At 36.7% G+C, this 25180-nt stretch overlaps 1 protein-coding gene across 1 annotated transcript; it reads right to left on the bottom strand.

Annotated features, from left to right (window-relative positions):
* Positions 1-502: 502 nt before the first annotated feature.
* Positions 503-24681, bottom strand: LOC149555775 (small ribosomal subunit protein uS4y). The gene is made up of 3 exons (XM_089829936.1): positions 24533-24681; positions 24043-24424; positions 503-1094 (listed from the first exon to the last, which is right to left on the bottom strand). Exons 1-3 carry the CDS (start codon positions 24558-24560, stop codon positions 911-913), a joined length of 594 nt encoding a protein of 197 aa, XP_089686062.1. The 5' UTR covers positions 24561-24681; the 3' UTR covers positions 503-910.
* Between the last annotated feature and the right edge of the window lie 499 nt (positions 24682-25180).

The following is a 25180-nucleotide window of genomic DNA, read 5'->3' as shown; positions in this document are numbered from 1 at the left end:
AAGAATTCTTGTGGGCATTGATTTTCCAGTCCATGTATAACATGCAATAAATTGTTTCTAAAAACTGTGTTTTCACGGATAATTCAGAAACAATCTCTTACATGGATTATGTCATTAGATAAGCAGATGTTGTATAACAACACTACTACAAAACCACCACTCATTTTTAACTTGACTAATCAATGAAACTGTACAAATCAGGATGCCGTGCAACAAATACATGCTGGACATGGTAAAGAAAAATAATGGATTTGAAATTCATCTTGCAAACAGCTTTTGTAAATATCCTTGCCATGAAAACCGATCAGACTTCATTTTATTATTTTAAATGATAACGAAGGGTTAAAGCCAAACCATCAAAAGCATTAAAAATAACTGCTAGAAATAAATATATGTACTAACTACCAAATACTAAAACTTCATCTTATCAAACTGCCAAATACAAAATATGTGAAGAAAAAAATGCTTATCCAATAAGAACAGAGGAAATCAACTCAGATACTTGAGTAAAACAAATACTTAGAACATTTTACCTATGTATAAGGACTCACTAAGCATGAAGTTGTTACTGGTTATACAACAACAGGAAGTCATAATCCTTTGAACAAAAATTTTAACAATTCAAGTTATTAATAATCAAAATAGCTGCACTTAATTAATATGTCAACCGATTTTTAAATTGGTGTCCACCTGACCTATGCCAAAATTCACTGCCCATCTTTTGCAGTAATTGGGAAAAAGCTGTGCTCTAATAATAAATGTGTCAGATTAAAGATTGAAGTCCACTTATTTCACCATCTCACAGCAACAGAAATGCTCTGACAAACAGACATCTGTTCAATCTACCAGTCTTCGTGTGATGTAAAAAAATCTAGCAAAGTTTTTCTAGTGAAGAGTACCACCGCAGTTATCATTCTTCATCCTCATCTTCCCCATCTCCACCAGCAGCCTTCTTTGATGCTGCCTTCATGTTCTTTCGTTTCACACGACCGGGACGCCCCCCACCAAGTGGACTCGTAAGTGAGAAATCAATATGCTTTTGAGAATCCATTCTCACCATGAAAGATGGAATATTCACCACCTGCCTGCCAACCCTGCACCAAAAACAATCATTCAATTAACAGAAAATCTTCCCATTATTTTGCAACTCTTCACCTCAGATTTATCAATAGAGAGCAGACAATATGCAACATCACAAATGTTAGCTTACCATAATAATTTCTAATACAATTTAGTCATTTATCATCACATCCAGCAGATCTGTTTAATTGTGTATTTACTATTTACACTATTCCTTTCAAACCAAATGTCAAAAGAACATCCAGTAACTCTAAAGAATACTGAAACCTGCACGATCCAGCAAAATCAATCTGATTCAACTTGAAAAATGATTCAGAAATCCAAACAGTATATCTATTGGCGCTGGCTAATCTCCAGACAAAATACACCAAAGACAAAAAAAAAAAAAAGGTCAAACATCATTCTTTTTCAGATTCACGAAAACTCAGCGGAACTTTCTCAAAAAATTTATTGTTTTCAATCACAAAATATACAGATCATGAAGATCAAATGCTGAAAATTTCAAAAAAAATAATTGTGTTTTCATTGTTTTCAAATTTAGTCAATGGTGCAATTTGTAGGGAGGATGGCCATGCCCATATCTATTGGGCTACTAACTGACATTTTCTTGGTGAAACGAAGTTGTAAATCTATGAGATAGGGTACGAGAAAATAAGTGATCACTCGTTAAGGTACATGTAATTAGCTAACTAATCAGGTCCATATTGCATTTGTCAACTTGAAGAGCATGTGAACAACTCTACCATTCGAGGCCATAGTCACCTGGAGACAGGGAGACTTGGAGGTCTGAGACTGGTTCATATACCTGGTACCACTATTTTTCAAAAACAGTAGTCATATCATAACACAGCTTTGAAAACAAGAATGGAAAATTGAAATGGAAAATTAAGTATGAAAATTAAAACTATTGAATCAAAATATCAAATCTGAAATTCAAATTACTAATAGTAATACTAATACTAATACTAATATTGGAGGCGCACAGAGACATCAAAATTCACAGCAGGAGACTTGGAGACTAGGGTGACTTTGACACAAAGTCTCCACCCAAATTTGAAGTCTCCAGGCAAGGTCTTGGTGACTATGATTAATGCACACAAAAAGCATAATCAAGAGACAAGGGCAGCAAAGAGATCCACATCGCATTTGTGAACCTAAATAGCATGTGCACGGCTTTTCTATCATTAAAGCACACCGAACACATAATCAAGAGACAAGAGACAAGGGCAACTAAGAAACCTGTGCTAAGCCAGACCCTGCCCACACACTGACCCCAGCAACGTTGGGCATGGCAGACCTGGGTGTCTGCAAGAATCAAGATCCCTATTGTATTTGTGTACTTAAATAGCATGTGAGCAACTTGTCTATCATTAAGGCACACCAAACACACAATAAAGAGAAGTACAACTAAGAAATCCGTGCTGAGACAGACCCTACCCACACACTCACCCCAGCAATGTTGGGCATGCTATGGAGCTGGGTGTCTACAGGTAGTTAAGTCTACATTAAAGGGAAGTTTTGGCCATTAAAAATATGAAAAAAATGGGTACCCATTTTGTAAAGGACGGGTAATTAAATAAATCATCATCATCTGGGATTGCAAAAATAGGGCTACACATTTTATTACTTTAAAATGCCGACACACATTTGGCTTAGGTAGCCTTGGACCCACGAGTACAAGATCATGTCAACAATGTCAAGAGAAAACATTATTGGATACATCATGTGTCAAGCACATATGATAATTTTGTCAGAACTTTTGTATGAAAATCATTATGGATAACAATACCTAGTTTACAAATACCTAAATTTTTTTTAGGATTGGACAATATTTCCTACTTTTCAATTTTTTTGTGGAATTGATCATAAACCTCAAATATTAAGATTTTGTATTTTTAATATATTTTTATTTTGTGTTTCTTCTAATTCCTACTTTTCAATATTTTTCTGTGGAATTGATCATAAACCTCAAATATTAGGATTTTGTATTTTTAATATATTTTTATTTTGTGTTTCCTCTAAAAAATTATATTAGATCAATCTACACAATTCTTTCAATAATCAAAAACATTAAATGATAAGTTAAGTCAAATCATAATGGCAACACTACAGTTTTCAAAACAAAATTCAATGCCAATAATAATATTTTTAAAATATCATTCAAAAATAACTTTATCAATCTTCAATCTTCAGTGTGGCACATCTTTTTACAGAAGGATTCAAAAGAATACTTTGGTTACAAATATTGTGGCCATACACATTGAAACATGCCTATTGGAAATCAAAATGTACATTCAGGGTATTAAAATAAATTACATATTTGAGAAGTAGACTCAAAGCATTACATTTTACATTACTGAATTTTTTTAAGATTCAATGTTTAAGTGCTTCAAATTTTAAGATCAGCTGTGAAAAAATTATAATCGGGAAAAAAATAAAATACTTCCACTTTTTGTGGACTTGACTTGTTCACCTAGTCAGGTCCCATCATTATGTATTGCACCAACAAACACAAACTACATAATAAATAAACTTGCCATATAAATTATATTATTTATATTAAATTTCATACTACAAAATATCACATTAATAGAAGTTAAGATATAATATTTTGAACATAATTAGTATAATATCAATAAACAAATAAATATTAAACTTTAAATATAATTGTACTGAACTCCCACCAGAACTACCACAATATAGTAGATTGGTTCCTCTCCCTCGGGCCTCCAACAAAACTCATATATCATCTGCCACAACCACCAAATAGATATATAGGCTACCAGGCATTGTTTATGGACCAACCCAATTTAAATACATATGCTAGAGCTAGACGTTATTGAATTATCAGCCAGAGTAAACTAATCCATTGAATCAACCAAGGGAATAAAGTTAAACTAGTGTTACTCGGGGACACATCACTGGTATCGTTTTCAATCATCCCCGTCCAATATGGAACACCCAGGGAACTTTGACTTCTACAGGAAATTTGACTTTCTCAAAGTAGCACAAATTTAGCATATGAGTTCTGCTAAATCTTATATTTTGAGGCTCTATTATGTAAGTGAATGTTCTATCCATGTTTTCATATGAATATTTTAAATTTCTCTATATATTTTGATTTTCATGGTTATATAGTCATCCCCTTTGTCATTCCCTAGCCATCCACAAATTCGGCAAAAAAGACAATAAAAATGTTGTCCAGAAAGCTTGTTTCCCCATCCCCTGCCATACCCATCATGGAAACTTGGGATAACCTTAAATTCTTTAAAATAATCCAGTGGGCTGTGTTCTATGTAGGCTTCATTAACAGAATGGATCAAATAAATATCCAACAGCAGTTGCGCATATTAAAATGTTTAAGTAAGAACAGGTGGTATCCATCCTGAACCTTAAAAAAGGACAGAAAAATCTTTCCTACCAAACACTAAAATAACAGGAAATTTTTCCTTAAAAGGGCATTTTCCTGGATATATTTTGTCCATAAATGTGACTTTTTATCCGTACAAGAGCACAGCAAATTTCAACAATTATTAGCAAATTTTCAAGTCCACCCAATTTCAAACTTCATGGCCAAAATTTGACAAACCCTATGACTTGGACCATAGCATCCACTTGGAGAGGATATTTGATTAAACGCAGATTTGGTGAAAGTAACAACACAGCAGATCCATCGAAGCAAGCCAAAAACAAACCTGGAACAGAATGCGTGCTTGCTATTTACTGAAAAAAATACAAATAGTCACCAGATACCAGATGGACCACCTAACCACTGGAACAAACAAACCAACAAACCAAACCTAGACATTGATAGCACAGGCATAGCTAGAAGATAAGTTGCATCTTTTGCATGTATACCATGTGCAAAATGCAAGAACTAGTACAGTCTTGTGATTCACTTCAGTACCTTTCTTGCACATCTCTCTTTAATCATTCTTGACTGCTCTATAATATTGCTTCTGTTTATAAAACATCTTAATCTATTAAGTTCAAGAGTTTTGTCCCTCGGAATCAACTTGGAATCGACTTCATAGGTCTTTGAATATATTTTCTTTAGATATACATTTCTGAATCAATTTTGCAGCAAGATTGTCCATGTCTTCCAGCACCCATGCACCACAATGAAGAGAACACAAATGATGTTAGTTTGCTTACCCACACAAATGTTGATGTAAAAGCAAGATGGTTTCATAGGTGTTTGAATATATTTTCTTTAGATATTCATTTCTGAATCGATTTTGCAGCAAGATTGCCCACGTCTTCCAGCACCCATGCACCACAATGAAGAGAACACAAATGATGTTAGTTTGCTTACCCACACAAATGTAGATGAGAAACCAAGATGGCTAATCACCAAAGAAAGCACTAGAATCTCCACAAACTTCCAACAACTCATACTTGAAATGTTTCTTAATGTAATTGAGTCAAAGTTGTTGACATTATAATTTCAAGAACAAATCACTGTGAACATATACATTTAAATTATTGAAGTCACAAATCTCGATGCAGTTACATCTGGAAACATCTTAAGCATTGCAATGTACTGGGGAAATATTATGGTTGTTCGCCAATAACTCTTAAAGGACACTCTGAAAACAGTTCCAAGAACTTAAAATGCAATTAGGACTCCTAGCCAACCACAAACTTCCATCTCATACGCTATGCCAACAGGAAGTGATTTTTTTTGTCAACTGCTAGAACAATGCCAATAAGATTGTCTTTGACATGTTAAAGATGTCAGTGTCAGTTCCACATCAAAGGGGATTTATGGCACAGCACATAGCATATAATCAAGATAAAAACTATTGATGCATGGGAGAAATCCATTATGACCTTACACAAATAATACTATACTCTTTAAAGAACACTGTCCTCTTAGATATTCAGGATAGTGTACATAGAACGTCTGCAATTGTACCCAGGAAAAGACTAATTGACACAAGTTACATGATTATTTTTATTGCTGAGACAGATAAATAAGGAACTAAAAGTCAATGACTAGACTTTACCCTAATTTATGATCCAAGATGGAACTATAATTTAAGATTTAACCAAATATATCTAAAAGATTATTTTTTAAAATTCTATTGACCGAAATATTGAAAATAATTACAATTAATAGTATTAAAATTTGAGATGTTAAAAATAACGACTACATTCAAGGCCCCTCTTCTGGTACCGCTGCAACTGTTGGTAAATTAATGGCCCTGTCTGACCTCAAACAATAGCTAACAGACTCATTTAACACAAACTTGAACACTTGTTTCTAAAGGTTAATCAAACTGTTGAGAAAATGCTAACATCTAAAGATTAGTCTAACGGTTCAGAGAACACCATATCAAAACAGATTAATCTAATGGTGGGCACAAAGGCCCACAAAGATCAAAAGGATTGGCAGATTGCTTAAATTAGATGCTAAAGCCTTGCAATGCAATACCAATGAGTAACACGTGTGGAAACAAATCTATTGATAATGATTCAGATATAGCTGATACTGTCAAACAAGCAACAAGCAGGTATTAGCAGGTATCAAAGAAACACCTTAAATAAATTCTCTATACCGCCTTTAGAGCTCAAATCACAATATCTGATTCTTAATAAACTTTTTCCCTCTTCCAAGAGGTTTCGCCCAACTCTAGAAGGCTTAAGAAATAGAATGATTTCATTTTATGACTTTGCCTTCATGATAAAGTCACTTTATATTTTATTAAGTTCTTAATAAAGTTACTTCATGTCTGTATTTCATAACTTAAAGTCACTTAATTTTATAACCCAAAGCAACTTTTCCATTATAAAATTATTTTATGGGCTCAATATAATATTATTTGTTTCTCCGTCAATTAATAATTGTAATAATTGACAATGCCAGCCTCTCATCCCTTATAAGTTATATCTCCACAGTAGCCTGCCAGGTGACAAGAGAATCGGCTAATCAACACCTGAATGATCAGAGCAAAAGGAGACACTACAACCACAACACATGGTGATTGCTGAACCTAGCTATAGTATAACTTGGCAACTGTGAATTATATTATAAATTATGCTTACAAAATCTGTACACCTCACTCAACAGCCTCCAAAACTACACCAAAATAGCAGCTCAGGAATAGGTTATGAATATGCATCTATGTTCAACAACATTCTGGTGTGGGTACCGTAGGTGATGGCAGGACCTAAATAGACTTGACATGTGAATATGTCCCCACTCCCCTTTAAATGCAGTTTTTGAGTATGAGTACAATAGTAGTGTAAGGTTCTAGGATCTACTTGGAAAACACATTTCCCAGAACAGTTGCACATGGAAAAGTCAAGCATGTGTTTAACTATAGGCAGATTACATATATTTCTGGAGTACTATACACCCTTGGTTTGGCAAGGTTATTTGACCAAAATGAATGACAAATCTGTGCGGATAGTCTTCACCAAGGATGGAAGTAAGATTGTTCATCGAGAAATGGTGTTTGCCAAAGAAGTTTGTGCTTGAACTCATTCATAAAATGCAATAGGTTAGAAGATCCTCATCGCATTCTTGTTTCAGAGTACTGTAAGCTTCCAACTCAAAAAGGCCACATTGGTTCGAAACACCATAGCCCCTTGAATTGTAAAATGAATGGTCGACAGGTTGGTTGTTGTCCTTAAGATTTTCACTTTTATGAAAATTATCTATATATAAAGCAATCATGCTCTATTTTACTCAAATCTCAGATCCTTAAATCAGAAGGTTTGAGTTTGAGTTTGAGTTCAAGTTTGGAGTTCCAAGTTTGGCAATAATAAAATTCAAATGAAGTTCAACAGTGAGAAAAAAATCGGCATTAAATTCACCTATATATCTTTACTTTTTTAAAATTTAAATAATTTATACTTATAATTTCAAAATAATTAGCATTGCTGAATACTTTTGAAAACATTATAAAAAGAGGACACATTTAAAAATCATGAAAATTTATCGAAGTTAAACCATTAAAAAGCAAATCAAAAGTATTAAATTTCATTTTAAAAACATTAAAAAAAACTTTTGAAAACATTGATATTGATTTTTTAAGATAAAGTAAAAATATATGAACTTATTTATTTTTACTTTGAAAGTCCCCAACAATATCATATGATTAATAACTTAATAAGTAAAAATATATGAACTTTTACATTTTAATTTCTAAAAAATTAATAACCTAAAATGTAAATTAAATTTAAAAATATGTTAATTGTTTATAATAAAATTTAGTATAAATAAAATAATTAAAGGAAAAATTATTTTTAATGAAAAATTATGATATATGAAACCTAAGTCACAGTTCGGTAAAAGTAAAAAATCTGAAATAAAATGACACTAAATTTAACTTAAATAAATTTTATTAGTTTTAAATACAAGTATTATATCCACGGAATTAACAAAATACTTTGACAATGCTAAATAATTAAACTAAATAACTCAATATTATTTAAAATTTAAATGGTACCATTATAAATAACAATATTATATATGTGTGTGGGTGTATATGCATGCACACACAAACACACACACACACACACATATATATGCACGCACACGCACACACATACATATAATATTGTTATTTATAATGATACTATTATGTCATAGTTGCATTGCCCTGGGGAACGAGGGACAAGTTTTTGAAACGAGGGGACAAAGAGGCCTTAATTTGGGGATGGTAGGGGGACAACAATGAGGGACCGGGGGGGTTGTGTTTACCATACATATGGTACTTAAAATGCTAGTTGTGAAAAGATGTATTGCAATATAAGATAAAAAGATGTAAAAGAGTATATACTTGAACATTGCATTAAATTGGAACATCGAACACTGAACATAAATAGTGAAATCAGCAAATAGTTAACACCAAGATGCCCCCATCCTTTGTGGAGGTGGTGGAATTTGGTGGTGTCATTGGCGACAAGGGAACGTCCCCAATGCATCCCCATACCCGATGCACGGTGCAAGACGAGGGAGGAGGTGGGGGGGGGGGGGGGGGGGGGGACGAATCCTTGTGTTACTATGATATATGTGTGTGTGTGTGTGTATAAATAAATAATTTTTATTAGTTTTAAATATAACTATTATATCCACAAACTTGACAAAATAGTTAGACAATGCTAAATAATTAAACTAAATAACTCAATATTATTTTAAATTTAAATAATAGTGTTATAAATAACAATATTATAATAAATATCATAAGACTCGAATGAATTTCGGAAAGGGTAAATATTCGCTAATAATCAAACTTCATCGATAAAATTTGGCATATCATGTGACTTAGAATGAAACAATAGGACAACATATTTTAATAATAAACTACTATAAATTAAAGTATCGTTATAAATAACAATATTATAATAAATATCATAAGACTCGGATGAATTTCAGAAAGGGTAAATATTCGCTGATAATCAAACTTCATGGATAAAATTTGGCATATCATGTGACTTAGAATGAAACAATAGGACAACATATTTTAATAACAAACTACTATAAATTAAACAAGAGGAAAATCATGTTAGACCTTATAAAAATATAAGAGCGTTATTTAAAAATTTATAAAATATAGAAAAAGATGAACAAAATCTTGAATTTAAAAAGCCCTCGCTTGAAGAATTTGAAATTTGAATTAAGCATAGGTTCATGTGGAGTTCTTCCCATGGCAAAAACTGAAGCGTTGAATATTAACCAAAGAACCAAAACTTGGTATCGGCAAGGCCTCGGAATTGGCAAGGCCGACTCAAATCGTGAATCTGATCGGAATCGGCAAAGTGAAAAACCCTTGAAGTTTGGAAATTTTAACTATTTAAAACTTATTTATGCACCCTTTATTGAATATAACTTAGAAACGCTATAACATCATCAAATAGAAGCTAGCATACATAAACAAAGAACATAAATGATAAATCCATCACATACGTAAAATGTAAATTGTAATTTGTAGCTGAAGTAAATAGAAAACATAAGATCATATGACAGAGATATATAGAATTATAAATGTTGTCAAATCATTAATGTATGTAAGATGAAGATCCACAAAACCAATGACATCAAATCATAAATGTATGTAAGATGAAGATCCATGAAACATATGCCTATCTGTAAACAAAATGAAAAGACAAGTCTATCTCTCTAGCTCGAGTCTATCTCTCACTTTTCCTCTCTTTTTGTCATACTCAACAAATAGTAGGCCTTTTAGGGTTATACGAAAGAGAAATGTGAAAAAGAAAAAAAAAAAAAAGTTGTACTTTTTATGTTGCCTAATTGGGCTGCCCAATTTTTCCAGCATCACGCCAATTCATGTGATTCATGGCATTCATACCAAGAAATCGCCAAATCGATTCACCAATTCACCAAAAATCACCTAGCTTGAATCAAACCGTTGAATCATGTGAATCGTCGCAATTCACGTTACTCTAATATTACCACACAAGAAATGTACCTCGTTCCACACCTCAACCTACTTGATTGCAATCATGAGTTGAGCCTTTCAGACCATTTGCATTAAAACATAAGTTTTTTGTTCCCTAGCCACCAGCAAGAGACATCCATCAACAAGCCAAAAAACTATCGAAAAACCTCAAAAAAATACTTTGCATTAATATTTTTTTTTATAAAACTAAGCCTATCCTCTTCAATGCAAATTGTCTGATAAATTTTAACAAAATTCAAACTCTTTTCTTAAGTTCACCGAATTTCAAACTTGAAGACAAAAACTCGGCAAACCCTATGACATATATCAAATCTACAAGAGTTTTGCACTTGTATCACAGTAATATGTTTGGACTTGCATAATCCTACATTTGCAAAAATTACTCTATTGTATTTCTTTCATTTATGACTTCCATGAGAAGAAATGGACCTGCTTTCTCGAGCACATCTGAACTCTCTCATAGGTTCAATGGAGTGAAGATCTTGCAGCAAACCATAGAAAAGGAAGATCAAGGTGCTTGAGCATAGATAATTTTTGAGAGTATATTCAACTAAGTTCGATAAATTTTACAAGGGCAATAGTATTGTACAACACTAAACATACACCACTCTAGTAGATGCATTTGTTAAACTGGTTTGGTGATGTAATTAATTGGACCAGCAAGAAGCAAGTTGTGATCACCAGCCAAGTATATGGCAGCCACAGATGCCAATGAGGAGTTTGTTTCGTTTCAATGACTACCTTCTAAAATTGGGTTGAGGCCAAATATAGAGTGAATCAGCAGCAATCACAGTGCAAACAAATAGTACAAATAAATACTTTCTACCCACAAACAAAGCACAACAATGTACCAAAAATGTGACATGGTGGTGGATAAGAGGGTCATGCCTGAGATAGTGGATATTTTAGTGAACACTTCAAATGTATTGGCAAAGCTCATGTGCACAAAGAAGCTAAAATTGAACATACAATATAGTGTTTGTATTTTGAACAAGCAAGCCTTTTCATAACACCTTTCCTTTGAATATGGAGACTTTAATACTACATATCAATAACCAAACCTATCTGTCATGATCTTAGTTTCTGTTTAATAAAAAAGTGTGTATATCAGATTGGTGTTGGAAAACTGGTAGATCTACTGCATTTTTCCTTCTCATTTTTTTTTTTTTTTGAGTTATTTTGAGCTTGTTGCAGAAGCTGTTATTAAACCAAAACAGAACCTGGAAATAAGCACAATTCAGAAATTGAATTGGTCGGCCATAATTCTTAGTACATTGGGCTAAAGAAACTTTGAAACATGCTTCAACCTTCATCAGAATAGAATTTGATAGTCCAGATATGCAGAAGAGAAGAAACATGCATGAGAGCTCATAAATGATTCTGATATCATGGGATTCCGTTTTCTCGAGACAACTACTAGCTTATAGTTTTAGTTGTGTAAAAGACCATCATCATTGTCCTATTCCACATGGGTCAAATTATAAAAAGCAAGTGTATAAAAGAAACTTGAGTGTTGTTCTGAATCTTCATGTGGGAGGCATTTGAAAACCTCTAAATCTATACAACTCATTTTTTCATCCCTTCGCATAAACACACTCTGGCAATCAAAATAAGACATTTAGGTGCTTAGACACCACACCAAAGTGAAATAAGAGTTCTTGACGTTAAATATCATTGAAACAGCTGATTGCAGCAATCAATCATGTTGAATAACCAATTAATCCACAAGAATGCATGTTATAAGTGCATTCTAAAAGTGTTAGCAAACTCTTTGTCGTACTATTAGTCTTGTGAAATACAATTGCAGCAATCAATTATGTTGAATAACCAATTAATCCACAAGAATGCATGTTATAAGTGCATTCTAAAAGTGTTAGCAAACTCTTTGTCGTACTATTAGCCTTGTGAAATACCATGATGGTAGTGGCAATTAAAGATGCATTGCACATGACAATAAGCCATCAAAGGGATTTGTGTAAGCATGTGCACAGTTCAATAATGTAATCATACAATAGATAGAAACCACGGACCTTTCATAACATCAATTTGGAGTCATATGGTATTTGTTTCAGATTTAAAATTTAACTGTCAACATATAAGAAGTAAACCTTCAGGTCACTGAATTGTGCACTGAGATAGCTAAGCTTATTACAGGTCACATTCACAGGCCTGCCAAACACCCAAAATGATTGGGCTTATCATGCCCAAATTCACCATGTGGAAGCCCATAAATTCTCAAGCAGCAGATACACAATAATTTTCATACACCAGTGTGCAATTGATGTGACATGCAGATTATACCTAACCACATGAGGAATCATGACATTGGAACTACATGAGGAATACATGGGGGCCACATGAGGAATCCTGACACATGGATTATACCTCATCATATAAGGAACCACCCCAATCCTGCAAATGGTAAAAGGCTAGAAACCTGATAGTCTGAGCTCTGTATACCTTGCAAGTCCTAAATTTCAAGGGTTTGATTTTCTTTCAGCTCATTAGAGTACCATGCTCAAAAGCTTGGCTTTAACAAAAATTTCAAGCAGAGGATACACACTGTTAGCCAAAAGTAAAGCCACCATGTTGAAATGAGGATCATATGAAAATCACATAAGGGGTCATCCCCGCCCTGCAAGCAGAATTCCAGTCTCATCTTTGTATCATCTGTGATGTGCTGGAGGGTTTTCCTTATCAAATTGAACATTTTCCAAATGGGGTTTAGAGTAAAATGATTAAAGAAAAGGGATAAGAAATCATCCACCCCAGTTCTTCAATATCAAGGGAATTTTGTGGCCCTTAAGAGCTTATACGACAACGCCCAGGTCTAAGTCCTGGGTTGACTATAGACATTTCTTGAAATATCCCTAGCAGACCGATTCACTGATCTGCTGTGTGCTGGAGGGTTTTCCTTATCAAATTGAACATTTTCCAAATGGGGTTTAGAGTAAAATGATTAAAGAAAAGGGATAAGAAATCATCCACCCCAGTTCTTCAATATCAAGGGAATTTTGTGGCCCTTAAGAGCTTATACGACAACGCCCAGGTCTAAGTCCTGGGTTGACTATAGACATTTCTTGAAATATCCCTAGCAGACCGATTCACTGATCTGCTGTAATTTTATTTAAATAAATAGAATTCTCCTGCAATTTTTAAGTGTTCTTACAGAGTAGACAGACGTGCAGAAGTTTGGTGTTTGATTTTTGATATTTTCTCTTCAAAATAGATGTGTTACAATATCTACTAGTAACAGCAATATTTAAACAGAATAGTAATGATCCAAAACCACAGCACTTGAAAGCTGGGAATACCCAAACGAACCCAATAATAACTGTTACAAAAATAAAAGCAACCCAGTACCTTAGCTACAGTCAATGCCAGATATGGATAGGCGGCCAGCTACAGGTCTGCAGCAGATCTGTTCTTATTCCAATGCCCAGGTGTGTAGAAAAGGTGGCCCAATGCTGAAGATCAGATCTGAGATGCCGACTGCTGCTGAAGATCAGATAAGAAGGGTTGCCATTGCTGAAACTGCTTGCTTTCTGCATGAAAATAGTACTGAAGACTTGCTGAATCACAGCTGCTTGAGGGTTACATCCCAAACAGTTTACTCTCTCAACCTAGGGTTGGCGTCCTAGTTGGAGGAATGCTCTACCAGAGCCAAGCGCCCAAAATGATGGATGAATAATGTAAAAGATAATTTTTCCTTCCTTTGCTTCTCCTTATAACTCCCTACTAGGCATTTGAACCCTAAAAATGACCTAATATGACTTAAGTGGAAACTTTGGGTTATAATGTTTATTTTCATTATTGGCGTCCAACATAGAGGAAAAATCATTATTTCAATCATGGTAAAAGTATCAAGCGTCACCGAAGCCCCTGTAGCTGAAAATCAAATAGTAGAGGTCTGGCACTTTCCAACGGACTATCACACCCCAACACAACTGACCAACTGGAGCCAAAAATCTCCTTATTTCAACCTAGTGGCTAATAAATTAGCCTTATTTAAATATTTAATTACTAACTTAGGGAAATATTTAAATATATTTAAATATTTCCCCAAGAGCCAACTAATAGCCAGATCACCATCAAAAAGTGAAACTGAACTTGCCACCACCTGTGACTGATGCCGGATATCAAGAAATAATCGACAGTCGCATCCCTCAAATCTAGGGATAACCCTAAAAAGTAGGAAGACCTCCGAATCTCCCGAAACTGGAACCAGGGGACGGTCTCCTGTAACCTCAATGCTGGATGATACCTCCACCTCCTAGAAAGTAGGGGTCTCCTCCTATAATTAAGGAATTCCTCTGAATCATGCCCTCACTGTCAAAAACTTCAAATCCGAACAATGTAACCCTAATTGAGCCTCTAAACACTCTTGCCAGCCTACGAGACTCCTTGATAGGCTAACTCACATATCACTACCAAAAGGAGCTAAAGAGGGGACATGAAAGTCCTCTCCTCTGGGAGATGCTTGCCCACAAGCAAGTGCAAACCTGGATGCTGTAAAATGGACTCACTTTCCCATGTGGCATCCTCAATGGGGAGGCCTTTCCAACGGATCAAGTACTCTCGAATCACCCTTCTCTTCAGCTGGCGTTCCCTTTCCTGCAAGATTTGCTCACGAATCAGAATCAGTTTTCCTTCCTCATCCAACGGGGGTAGATCAAGGGATGCTACAACCTGCTGCCCTAGTGCCTTTTTCAAGCAAGATACATGGAATACATTATGAACTCTACTATCTGAAGGTAATTCAAGCTCATATGCAACCTCCCCAACACACCTAACGATCCTGTAGGGTCCATAGAAACGTGGCTTGAGCTTTTCAACTCCACCCCTTTTAAGGGTGCTTTGTCGATAGGGCTGCAATCGTAGAAAGACCAAATCATCCACTTCGAACACCCTCTCCACTCGGTGCCAATCAGCATAGATCTTCTGTTGATTCTGTGACTGTTGCAAGTTCTCTCTAAGGGATTTCATAATGTTTTGGTTCTCTTGAACCCAGTCCTGTGCTAGAGGAACTCTACTATCCTCAATGGCCAAGTCTACGAATGATAAGGCATCATAACCATAAAGGGCTCTAAATGGTGTCATAGAAATAGACATATGATGGGTAGGATTGTAACAATACTCGCCCAAGTGTAACCAACGCAACCATGCTCTTTGCTGTCCTGAGACATAGTTGCGTAAATATCCCTCCACCCATTTGTTTACAATCTCAGTCTATCCGTTTGTTTGTGGATGGTAGCTAGTACTAGGTGTCAACTCTGTACTAGTGAGCTTGAAAATTTCCTGCCAGAATGAACTCATGAACCGACTATCTCTATCGCTCACTGTGGTCTTGGGAAGGCCATGGAGTCTAAACACCTCTCTGAAGAACAACTCTGCTATCTGAGATGTGGTGAAGTCAACTGTGATAGGAAAGAAATGGTCATATTTGGTCAATCTGTCAACTACCACATATATACAATCTTTCCCCTGTACTCGAGGAAGACTTGTAATGAAGTCCATGGAGATCCCTGTCCACTTCTGTTCCAGTATGGGTAATGGCTGCAATAATCCAGCAGGGAAGGTATGTTCAGACTTATTCTGCTGACATGTCAAACATTCTCGAACATGACATAAAACATCATCCTTGAGTCCTTTCCAAGAGAATCGCTCTCGTAATGCCCTGTAAGTCTTACTGTACCCTGGATGCCCTACTATAGGGGTGTTGTGGTAAGCCTGCAAAATTCACTCCTTCAATTGGGAACCCGGAATAAGGAACACTCTGCTCTTGTAATAGATGATCGCATCTACTACATTATACCTATCATCTGAAATCAGCCCATTCATGATTTCACAAGCCTACTGATCTTTGGAGTACTCAACTAAAAGTTGAGCCTTCCAATCTACTAAAATCTCGCTCAATGAACATATGGCAGCGTTAGATGGTTTTCTGGAAAGTGCATCAGCAACCGCATTATTCTTCCCCTTAATGAGCTCTATGTCAAAGTCATAGGCTTGGACTTTGCTTACCCATTTCTGCTGTCTATCATTGAGTTCTATCTGATCAAGGAAGTATTTCAGACTATTGTGGTCTGTCCTCACCACAAATTTGCTGCCAACAATGTACTGCCTGAACTTGGCTAATGCATGCATGATAGCCAACATTTCCTTGTCATATGTAGAGTATAGTCTCTCATTATCCCTCAGTTTCCTACTCTCATAGGCAATGGGATGTTTATTCTGCATCAATACTGACTGCTCCTATGCCCACACCTGAGGCATCACATTTCAGCACAAAAGGCTGTGAGAAATCGGGAAGTGCTAATACTGGACAGGTACTCATAACCTCCTTGAGTCTATCAAAGACTCCCTGTGCCTGCTCTGTCCATTTGAAAGCTCCATTCTTTGTGAGATCAGTCAATGGTGCTGCTAACTGAGAAAAACCCTCACAAACCACCTGTAATAAGCACACAGACCAAGAAACCCATGTAACTCAAAAATGCTCTGGGGGTAGGGCCAATCACGAATAGCCTGAATCTTTTCCTCATGTACTTTAACTCCATCAGCACTGATCACATGGCCCAAGTACAAAACCTCTCTAAGTCCAAATTCACATTTGGACAACTTAGCAAATAGAGCCTGGTTCTCCATGATGCTGAGTACCTCCTCAACATGCCTGATGTGGTCATCCCAAGTCTGGTTGTAGATCAAGATATCGTCAAAGGACACTAGAACTGATTTCCTCAACTGCTTGTTGAAGATGTGGTTCATGCATGACTAGAAAGTAGCCGATGCATTGGTAAGGCCAAAAGGCATCACCAAGAACTCATAATGTCCATAATGGCAGCCAAAAGTCGTCTTACGTACATCCTCTGATCGTACACGAATCTAATGATAACTTGAACGAAGATCAATCTTAGAGAAGTAGATAGCTCCATGAAGCTCATCTAGCAACTCATCAATGCGTGGAATAGGGTATTTGTTTTTTATTGTCTTTTTGTTCAGTGCCCTGTAATCTATACACATCCGCAAGGTCCCATCCCTCTTCTTGACAAGTACCACAAAAGAAGCAAACGGGCTAGAGCTGGGATGTATGAAGCCCATTTCCAACAACTCATGAATGGTCTTCTCAATCTCATCCTTGTATGCCTTAGGGTGACGATATGGAGTGGTGATCACTGGTTTAGCTCCATCCTCCATTTCTATCTCATGCTCAAACCCTCTATCTGGAGGTACACCAAGAGGTATGTCACCAAAAACTCTCCCATGTCGGTCCATTACTGACTGAATATCAACATGAAATGTTCTGCCATCCTGAGGAGTAGGTATTTTGGACTTCACAAAACAACATGTAGCCCAAATCATATCATCATATCTAATAATAGACTCCATCCTGCGAGATGTCACCTCCTTAGGTCCACCGTCTAAAGCTGCTCTCAAGATCACCTTCTTCCCCCCAAACAAAAACTCTAACTGCATGCAGTGGTGATCAATAATATACCTTCTAATTCCCTGTAGCCACTACATACCCAAAATAATATCATAATCCTCCAAGGGTAGAATATAGAAGTCATCTGTCAAAGTGAAATCCCCCATCTAAATACTAAGCTGTGAGATCCTCCTAGTGCAGCCCAAAATTGCACCATCTGCAACCTTTACCCCAAAACCCTCAAATATCTCAGATTGTAACCCACATTTCTCAACCAATTTCTGATCAATAAAATTATGTGTAGCTCCTGTATCGACCAAGCTCATGATTCTCTGGCCTTGTAATGTGCCTTTCAGCCGAAAGGCATGGAATCTGGGATAACCAGATAATGTAGCCATAGTCACTTTGGCTGCCGCCAATGACTCTGGCATGTCCAATTCCAACTGAGATTGCTCCTGATGAGTCTCCTCGGGACTGTCCTCAATGTCAGTGTCAGGTATCTCCTCATAACCAAACTCAGATGTCACCTCAGTCAAATGAACCTTGCCCTTACCCATACAACGATGCATGAAAAGCAAAGCTTTTTCCTCCTCAAATCATTCTGTGTCTTTGGGTCCATCCTAGGGGGTCTAACTGACTGTCCATCCCTATTCTGTGAGGTGTTGGCCTTCTGTGGAGGTCTTGCGTCCCTGAATGGTCTCTTATTAGACTGATAAGTAGGAATAACGTCCAGTCTTAGTGTTACATCAATGGCGTCCTTAAGGGTGGTTCGTTGGAATGCTCGAACCAATCCCTTAAGTCTGTCCTCATCCCCTCAATGAATAACATCACACTTCGCTTCTGGGGCATATCAGGTACCATCACAGCAATGCGCTGGAATTCATTAATGTAAGTTTCAGCCTGTCCTGTCTATCTAAGATGAGCCAATTCTCTGTAGTAGAGCTCTGTGTCTTTTTGGTCAAACCGAGTAATAAGCCGCTCAGTAAAATCCGTATAAGAGTGAATCAATCCATGAACCTGGGTGATCAACCCATGATGCCACCAGTCATATGCAATCCCATTCAAGTGTAATACAGCGAACTATATAGCCTCCCTCTCTGGCATGGGACGTAAAGATAAGTAAATATCCAATTTGTGCACCCAAGCTCGTGCACTAGTACTACCTGTACCATCATAAGTGACCAGTGAGACTTTCCCAATAGCTCTGTTGAGATCATTATTTTGTTGTGGTCTAAAACCCCTGTCACCTCTGAACCTAGTAGTACCCCTACGCTGAGAACAGTACTGTGGAAGAGGAAAAACATCACGGAACTTAGGAGGTAAAGCCCTCCATTCAGCTACAACTTCCATAATAGATTCCTAAAATTCCACCTCCGATGGATCTACCTGTGCTCTACGCTCTCCTAGTAAGAATTGTGGAAGCAAGGGCCTGTCTCCAGTAGGTGTATGGGGGCATTCACGCCTATGGGAATGAAGGGAGCTCCTTACAGAAGCATGAGATCTGTGGCTATGCTGACTCCCTGCTGCTGACACAAATCTACTGCGTCCCTATCTACCCCTGTGCCTATCCAACTCCATTCTTTCCAAGTTATCCTATAATCTCTCAAGGGCTTGGACTATCAAGGGTTGTGTTGTGATGAGTGTTTGCATCATTGCTCTTTCCTGTTCTTCTACTTTGTTCTGCTTGGCATTTCTTTGTTCATCGGCCATAGTGTTTCAATCCTAGATTGCAATCAACTCACAGGCTGGCAAGATTAAGCTCTGATACCACTGAAATATCCCTAGCAGACCAATTCACTGATCTACTGCAATTTTATTTAAATAAATAGAATTCTCCTGCAATTTTTAAGTGTTCTTACAGAGTACACAGAAGTGCAGAAGCTTGGTGTTTGATTTTTGATATTTTCTCTTCAAAATAGATGTGTTACAATATCTACTAGTAACAGCAATATTTAAACAGCATAGTAATGATCCAAAACCACAGCACTTGAAAGTTGGGAATACCCAAACGAACCCAATAATAACTGTTACAAAAATAAAAGCAACCCAATACCTTAGCTACAGTCAACGCCAGATATGGATAGGCGGCCAGCTACAGGTCTGCAGCAGATCTGTTCTTATTCCAACGCCCAAGCGTGCAGAAAAGGTGGCCAAATGTTGAAGATCGGATCTGAGATGGTGGCTGCTACTAAAGATCAGATAAGAAGGGTTGCCATTGCTGAAATTGCTTGCTTTATGCCTGAAAATAGTACTGAAGACTTGCTGAATCACAGCTGCTTGAGGGTTACGTCCCAAACAGTTTACTCTCTCAACCTAGGGTTGGTGTCCTAGTTGGAGGAATGCTCTACCAGAGCCAAGCGCCCAAAATGATGCATGAATAATGTAAAAGATAATCTTTCCTTCCTTTGCTTCTCCTTGTAACTCCCTACTAGGCATTCGAACCCTAAAAATGACCTAATATGACTTCAGTGGAAACTTTGGGTTATAATGTTTATTTTCATTATTGGCATCCAACATAGAGGAAAAAACATTATTTCAATCATGGTAAAAGTATCGAGCGTCACTGAAGCTCCTGTAGCTGAAAATCAAATAGTAGAGGTCTGGCACTTTCTAACAGAGTATCACACCCCGACACAACTGACCAACTAGAGCCAAAAATCTCCTTATTTCAACCTAGTGGCTAATAAATTAGCCTTATTTAAATATTTAATTACTAACTTAGGGAAATATTTAAATATATTTAAATATTTCCCCACGAGCCAACTAATAGCCAGATCACCATTAGAAGGTGAAACTGAACTTGCCACCACCTTTGACTGATGCCGGATATCAAGAAATAATCGACAGTCGCATCCCTCAAATCAAGGGATAACCCTAAAAAGTAGGAAGACCTTTGAATCTCCCGAAATTGGAACCAAGGGACGGTCTCCTATAACCTCAATGCTTGAAGATACCTCCACCTCCTAGAAAGTAGGGGTCTCCTCCTATAATTAAGGAACTCCTTTGAATCATGCCCTCACTGTCAAAAACTTCAAATCCGAACATTGTAACCCTGATTGAGCCTCTAAACACTCTTGCCAGCCTATGAGACTCCTTGATAGGCTAACTCACATATCACTGCCAAAAGGAGCTAAAGAGGGGACATGACATATCTAGTCAAAGTGGATAATTAGAAGATAAAAAGTTCATTGATAAATTTTGGAATTTCAATAATAGAAAGTAGATTTTCTACAAAATGCAGTTTGTTTCTGACAGATATGTACATCCCAATGATTTCAATTAAAAAATTAAACAATAGCTTGCTAACCATTTCCCAGCTATGTATTGAAATCACTGGTTCGATGAGTGGCTAGAAGCTATGCTACTAGGTCATTAGAGAATTGGTCCTATTACCATACTGAACAGGGGGAATGGGAAAAACATTGAGACATCCAGGATTTGGCTCTACAATCTTAGGTACCCTATGGCTCCATCCTACACCACCATTCTAAAGGGAAACAAAGCAGAAGTGGACTTTGCACAACATCCCATTTAGACCCTCGAGTACCGGGAACAGTATTACTGGGTTGTCATCAAACTCGAGCATGCGAGACTATTTCCAAGAAAACCAATAGCAAAACATAAAAGAAACACCCCAAAGCATTATAAGAGAGGAAACTAAGCCAATGGATGCCATCTAGTAACTCAATCAATGATTCTAGAAGGCCCCTTTTCATCTAAGTTGCTGATTCGTCCCTATTGCCTCTAGATGCAGATTCTTGAAGAGAATCAATCTAAGGGTGAGAGATAGCTTTCTCAAAGGAATTTAAAGCATCCAAGCTAAGTGATCAATCCCATTCTTGAGTATTTTGATGAATATTTTCAAGTTTTTGAATAAATTTATCTAGTTTTTTTTTTCAATTAAAAGATATAAAAAAAGAAAGTTTGGGTATCTATTTTAGTAGTTTTTTTTCACTTTTTGGCACTTGTATGCATGATGTTCATAGTTGTTAGGACCTAATTAAAATTTATTCATTTTCCTATATAATAGGTTGCAAAAAACTAGGCAAGAATAGATGCCAGTGGTAGTGCTAGTCAAAGTTCAATGGGGGGCCAAGGAGGGCAACGTGCTGATAATTTCAAAACTAAGATAAGTTCTCCTTTATGGAGACATACAACACAGATATCACAGGTTGTAGAAGGTGGCTCATACTATTGGAAGTGCAATTAGTGTCAAAATAACAAAGGAAAACCTTTCAATAGGTCATTCCCACGTGAAGCTTCATTTTATGGACCTTGCAAGCAAAGGATATGGAATGTGCAAAGGCAAAAACTGCACTCGGATGACTAGTGCAGAAATCATTTCGTTCATAAGAGAACAAGAAGCTACTAATGCATTGGTCAATAGATTAAAAAAAAGCATGCATTGGTCAATAGATTAAAAAAAAGCCACTATCAAGGTCCATCCTTGAAGAGCAAGATGCATGCACCCAATGAACCAATTGTACCCATTCTTGCAAGTGCCTATACCAGGAGAGGATGAGGAAAAAGTGGGAATTTCAACCCGCAAAAGTGGCCTATTTCACACCGCACTTAAAATGGAGGCAAGAGACCGTGTTGATGAAGCTATTGCACGTTGCCTCTATGCGAATGGGCTTCCTTTCCACTTGGTGAGATCACCACATTAGAAGGAAATGGTGGCAGCAATCAAAGAATCACCAACTGATTACACAAGCCCGGGATATGAAAAGTTGGGTACAACTCTATTACAACAAGAGAAGACGCATATACAACCAGTTGGGCTCCAAGAAAGTTGAGGATTTGGTCTTTGTCCACACCAACTTGCATCTTTTGTACGTAAGAATGATCATTACAAGGAAGGGTCAACAAAGCTTTGGGATGTAGCCCCTAAGTGTGTAGATTTGGATGACACACTTCATGAACTTACTAAACTCAGAGATGGTGATGATGATAGCGTAGCATGTGGTACATCTAGCATAAGTGCAACCATTTTTTGTTCAAATGATCTTTCAGCAGTTGGAGATGGCAATGAGAATGTGGATTTTCTTGCAAATCCTTATGATTCAAACTCTGATGCATATTAGTTAATTGAGACTTCAATTGTGAACTAAGTTTTTATTTTGTTGGAATCTTGAACATGACCTGTTGGAACTTATTGTCTAAGACTAAACTCTAATGTTGGATAAGCACGTATTGATATATCATATAAATTTTGAAATATCTTGAATTTTGATAAAGGGTGAAGTATCCTAGTCATATATCAAATGATTTGTTTTTTGTTGATTTCTTACATTTCTTTGCATATTATACATATATATACGCTTCCTCCTGCATCCCCATCCCCCCCAAAAAAAAAAAAAAAAAAACCTGGATCTTGTACCTGCTTCCGGAATCCACTTCCAAATTGGTAACTTAGCTTTTTATACTTAATGCTCCATAATTCCTTTATTAATCATTATCTACAAAGGCAATTTAAATTTGTTTGATCTCCCTTTCATGTAATTTGGAATTTTGCACTTAAGAGCTTAAACAGGGAAGAAGTATTTGAAAGTTTAAGATGTAGATGAGGGTGTGACGGCAATATTATGCAATCTTATACTTGGCTGTAAATTTTGCCTCCCGTTCCTTTTATATTTAGTGAGAACAAATAATCGTAACTCGTGATTAATTGAGGTATGCAGAAAACCATAGGTTCCAAAACTAAAAAACATTAACAAATTTGAGAAAAACGTTGCTAAAAATAAAATTAGCGTGACAGAAGAATGAGATCCTGCTCTAAAAGATACCTACACCCCTCTGCCACCCAAAAAACACCTTAACAAACTTGTGTAGTGCCTTCATAGACAAAATTAACTATCACCATCAGATGGTTCCCTGCTCATATAGATATCCACAGCACTCTCAACACCAATGCAGTTAGGGCCAGGTCCACAACACCAATATAGTTAGCATCACGACTATGAAGGCAACACTGATATTATTAGGTCTCGCGATATATAAAGTTCGGGCCATTCAAAAAGCCACAAGTGATTTTTATCTATTAGTTACATAATTCTAGCTTAGAAAAAGGGGGACTAAATCAATCAAAGAGAAAATTCAATACATTACCTGATGTGACGTTGCCTGATAAGAACGCGAGCATGATGGATAGACTTGGCCATGCCGGACTTGAAGACAAGGGTCTGAAGACGGCGCTCCAAGAAGTTCTCGACTGTCAATGCGAGGACATAATCAAGCTTGTTCTGGCTCTCGTCCAGAAGGCCGTACCTGTTCATCCTCCTTAGCAGCGCCTCACCTTCGAATATTCTGCGAGAGTTCTTCTCATCCAGAGTAAGAAGCATTCTAGCGGCGTTACGGATGCGGCTGAGCGCGTACTGCACCCGCCACAGCTCCCTCTTGTTTCTGAGCCCATACTCTCCCACCAGCTTCAGCTCCGCATCCAGCCGCTCCTTCTCGTAGGGCCTCCTCGGCTTCTTGAACGTTTTTCCATCTGTAATGCATACACAACAAATTAGTCCTAGGTAAAATGTCCGTCTCCAATGAAAACATGTACTGTGAAAATATGCCTTTCTACGGAACAGAACTACATTGCACTTACAGTTGCGATAAAAATTGACGTGTACCATGGCTCTTCTCTGCGTCTACCTCCTCCCGCTCCTCTTCCTCGTCGCGTTCAATACAATGAGCTAAAACCCTAGCACCTCAAACAAGACGCTGTTTAGGGCTTTCTTCTCATTAACCTACTTTAACCTACGTTACTTGGCCTTCCTATCATATAGAGATAATATTATTGCTAAACTTATTTGAGTTCAGTGGAAGTGAAAAGTTGTTCGGTAGGTAATTGAATATTTTTTTTATGTATAATTTTTTTTCAAAAAACAAGTTGTTCGGTAGGTAATTGAATATTTTTTTTATGTATAATTTTTTTTCAAAAATTGTTTGTTTTGGAAGGTTTACAGCTCCTAGCCTCATCCCTTATGATGTTAGGCCTTTACATTCAGCAAGACTTGATCCGTGGTAGGCTCTTTGTGAGCCATCTGACATTGATTTATTTTTAATGGAAACAAGTAAGAAGTAATTAGTTTTTCTATTTTTATTTTATGGGTTTTAGCCATTTGAGTTAGTATATATTTAAATCACAAATCCATTCAATCTTTTAACTGGTTATATCTATTGAAGAATTAAACTTAGCAATCTAAAGGTCTGAACAATGATTTATGTATTAATTTTAAAATATTTATTAATT

Source organism: Cupressus sempervirens, chromosome 5 (genome assembly GCF_028749045.1).
Source record: "Cupressus sempervirens isolate cs-2001-9-10 chromosome 5, ASM2874904v1, whole genome shotgun sequence".
NCBI lineage: Eukaryota > Viridiplantae > Streptophyta > Pinopsida > Cupressales > Cupressaceae > Cupressus > Cupressus sempervirens.
The sequence above is the reverse complement of the archived record's forward strand: the minus strand, read 5'-3'. Positions and strand labels throughout refer to the sequence as shown.

What these genes read in the sequence shown, in the direction of transcription:
- LOC149555775 (XM_089829936.1), bottom strand. Translation starts at nt 24,560, where the DNA reads ATGGTACACGTCAATTTTTATCGCAACT. An exon ending in CGTCAATTTTTATCGCAACT is followed by an intron (nt 24,425 to 24,532) that starts GTAAGTGCAATG and finishes TATGCATTACAG; the next exon opens with ATGGAAAAACGTTCAAGAAG. An exon ending in ATCAGGCAACGTCACATCAG is followed by an intron (nt 1,095 to 24,042) that starts GTAATGTATTGA and finishes TTTTTGGTGCAG; the next exon opens with GGTTGGCAGGCAGGTGGTGA.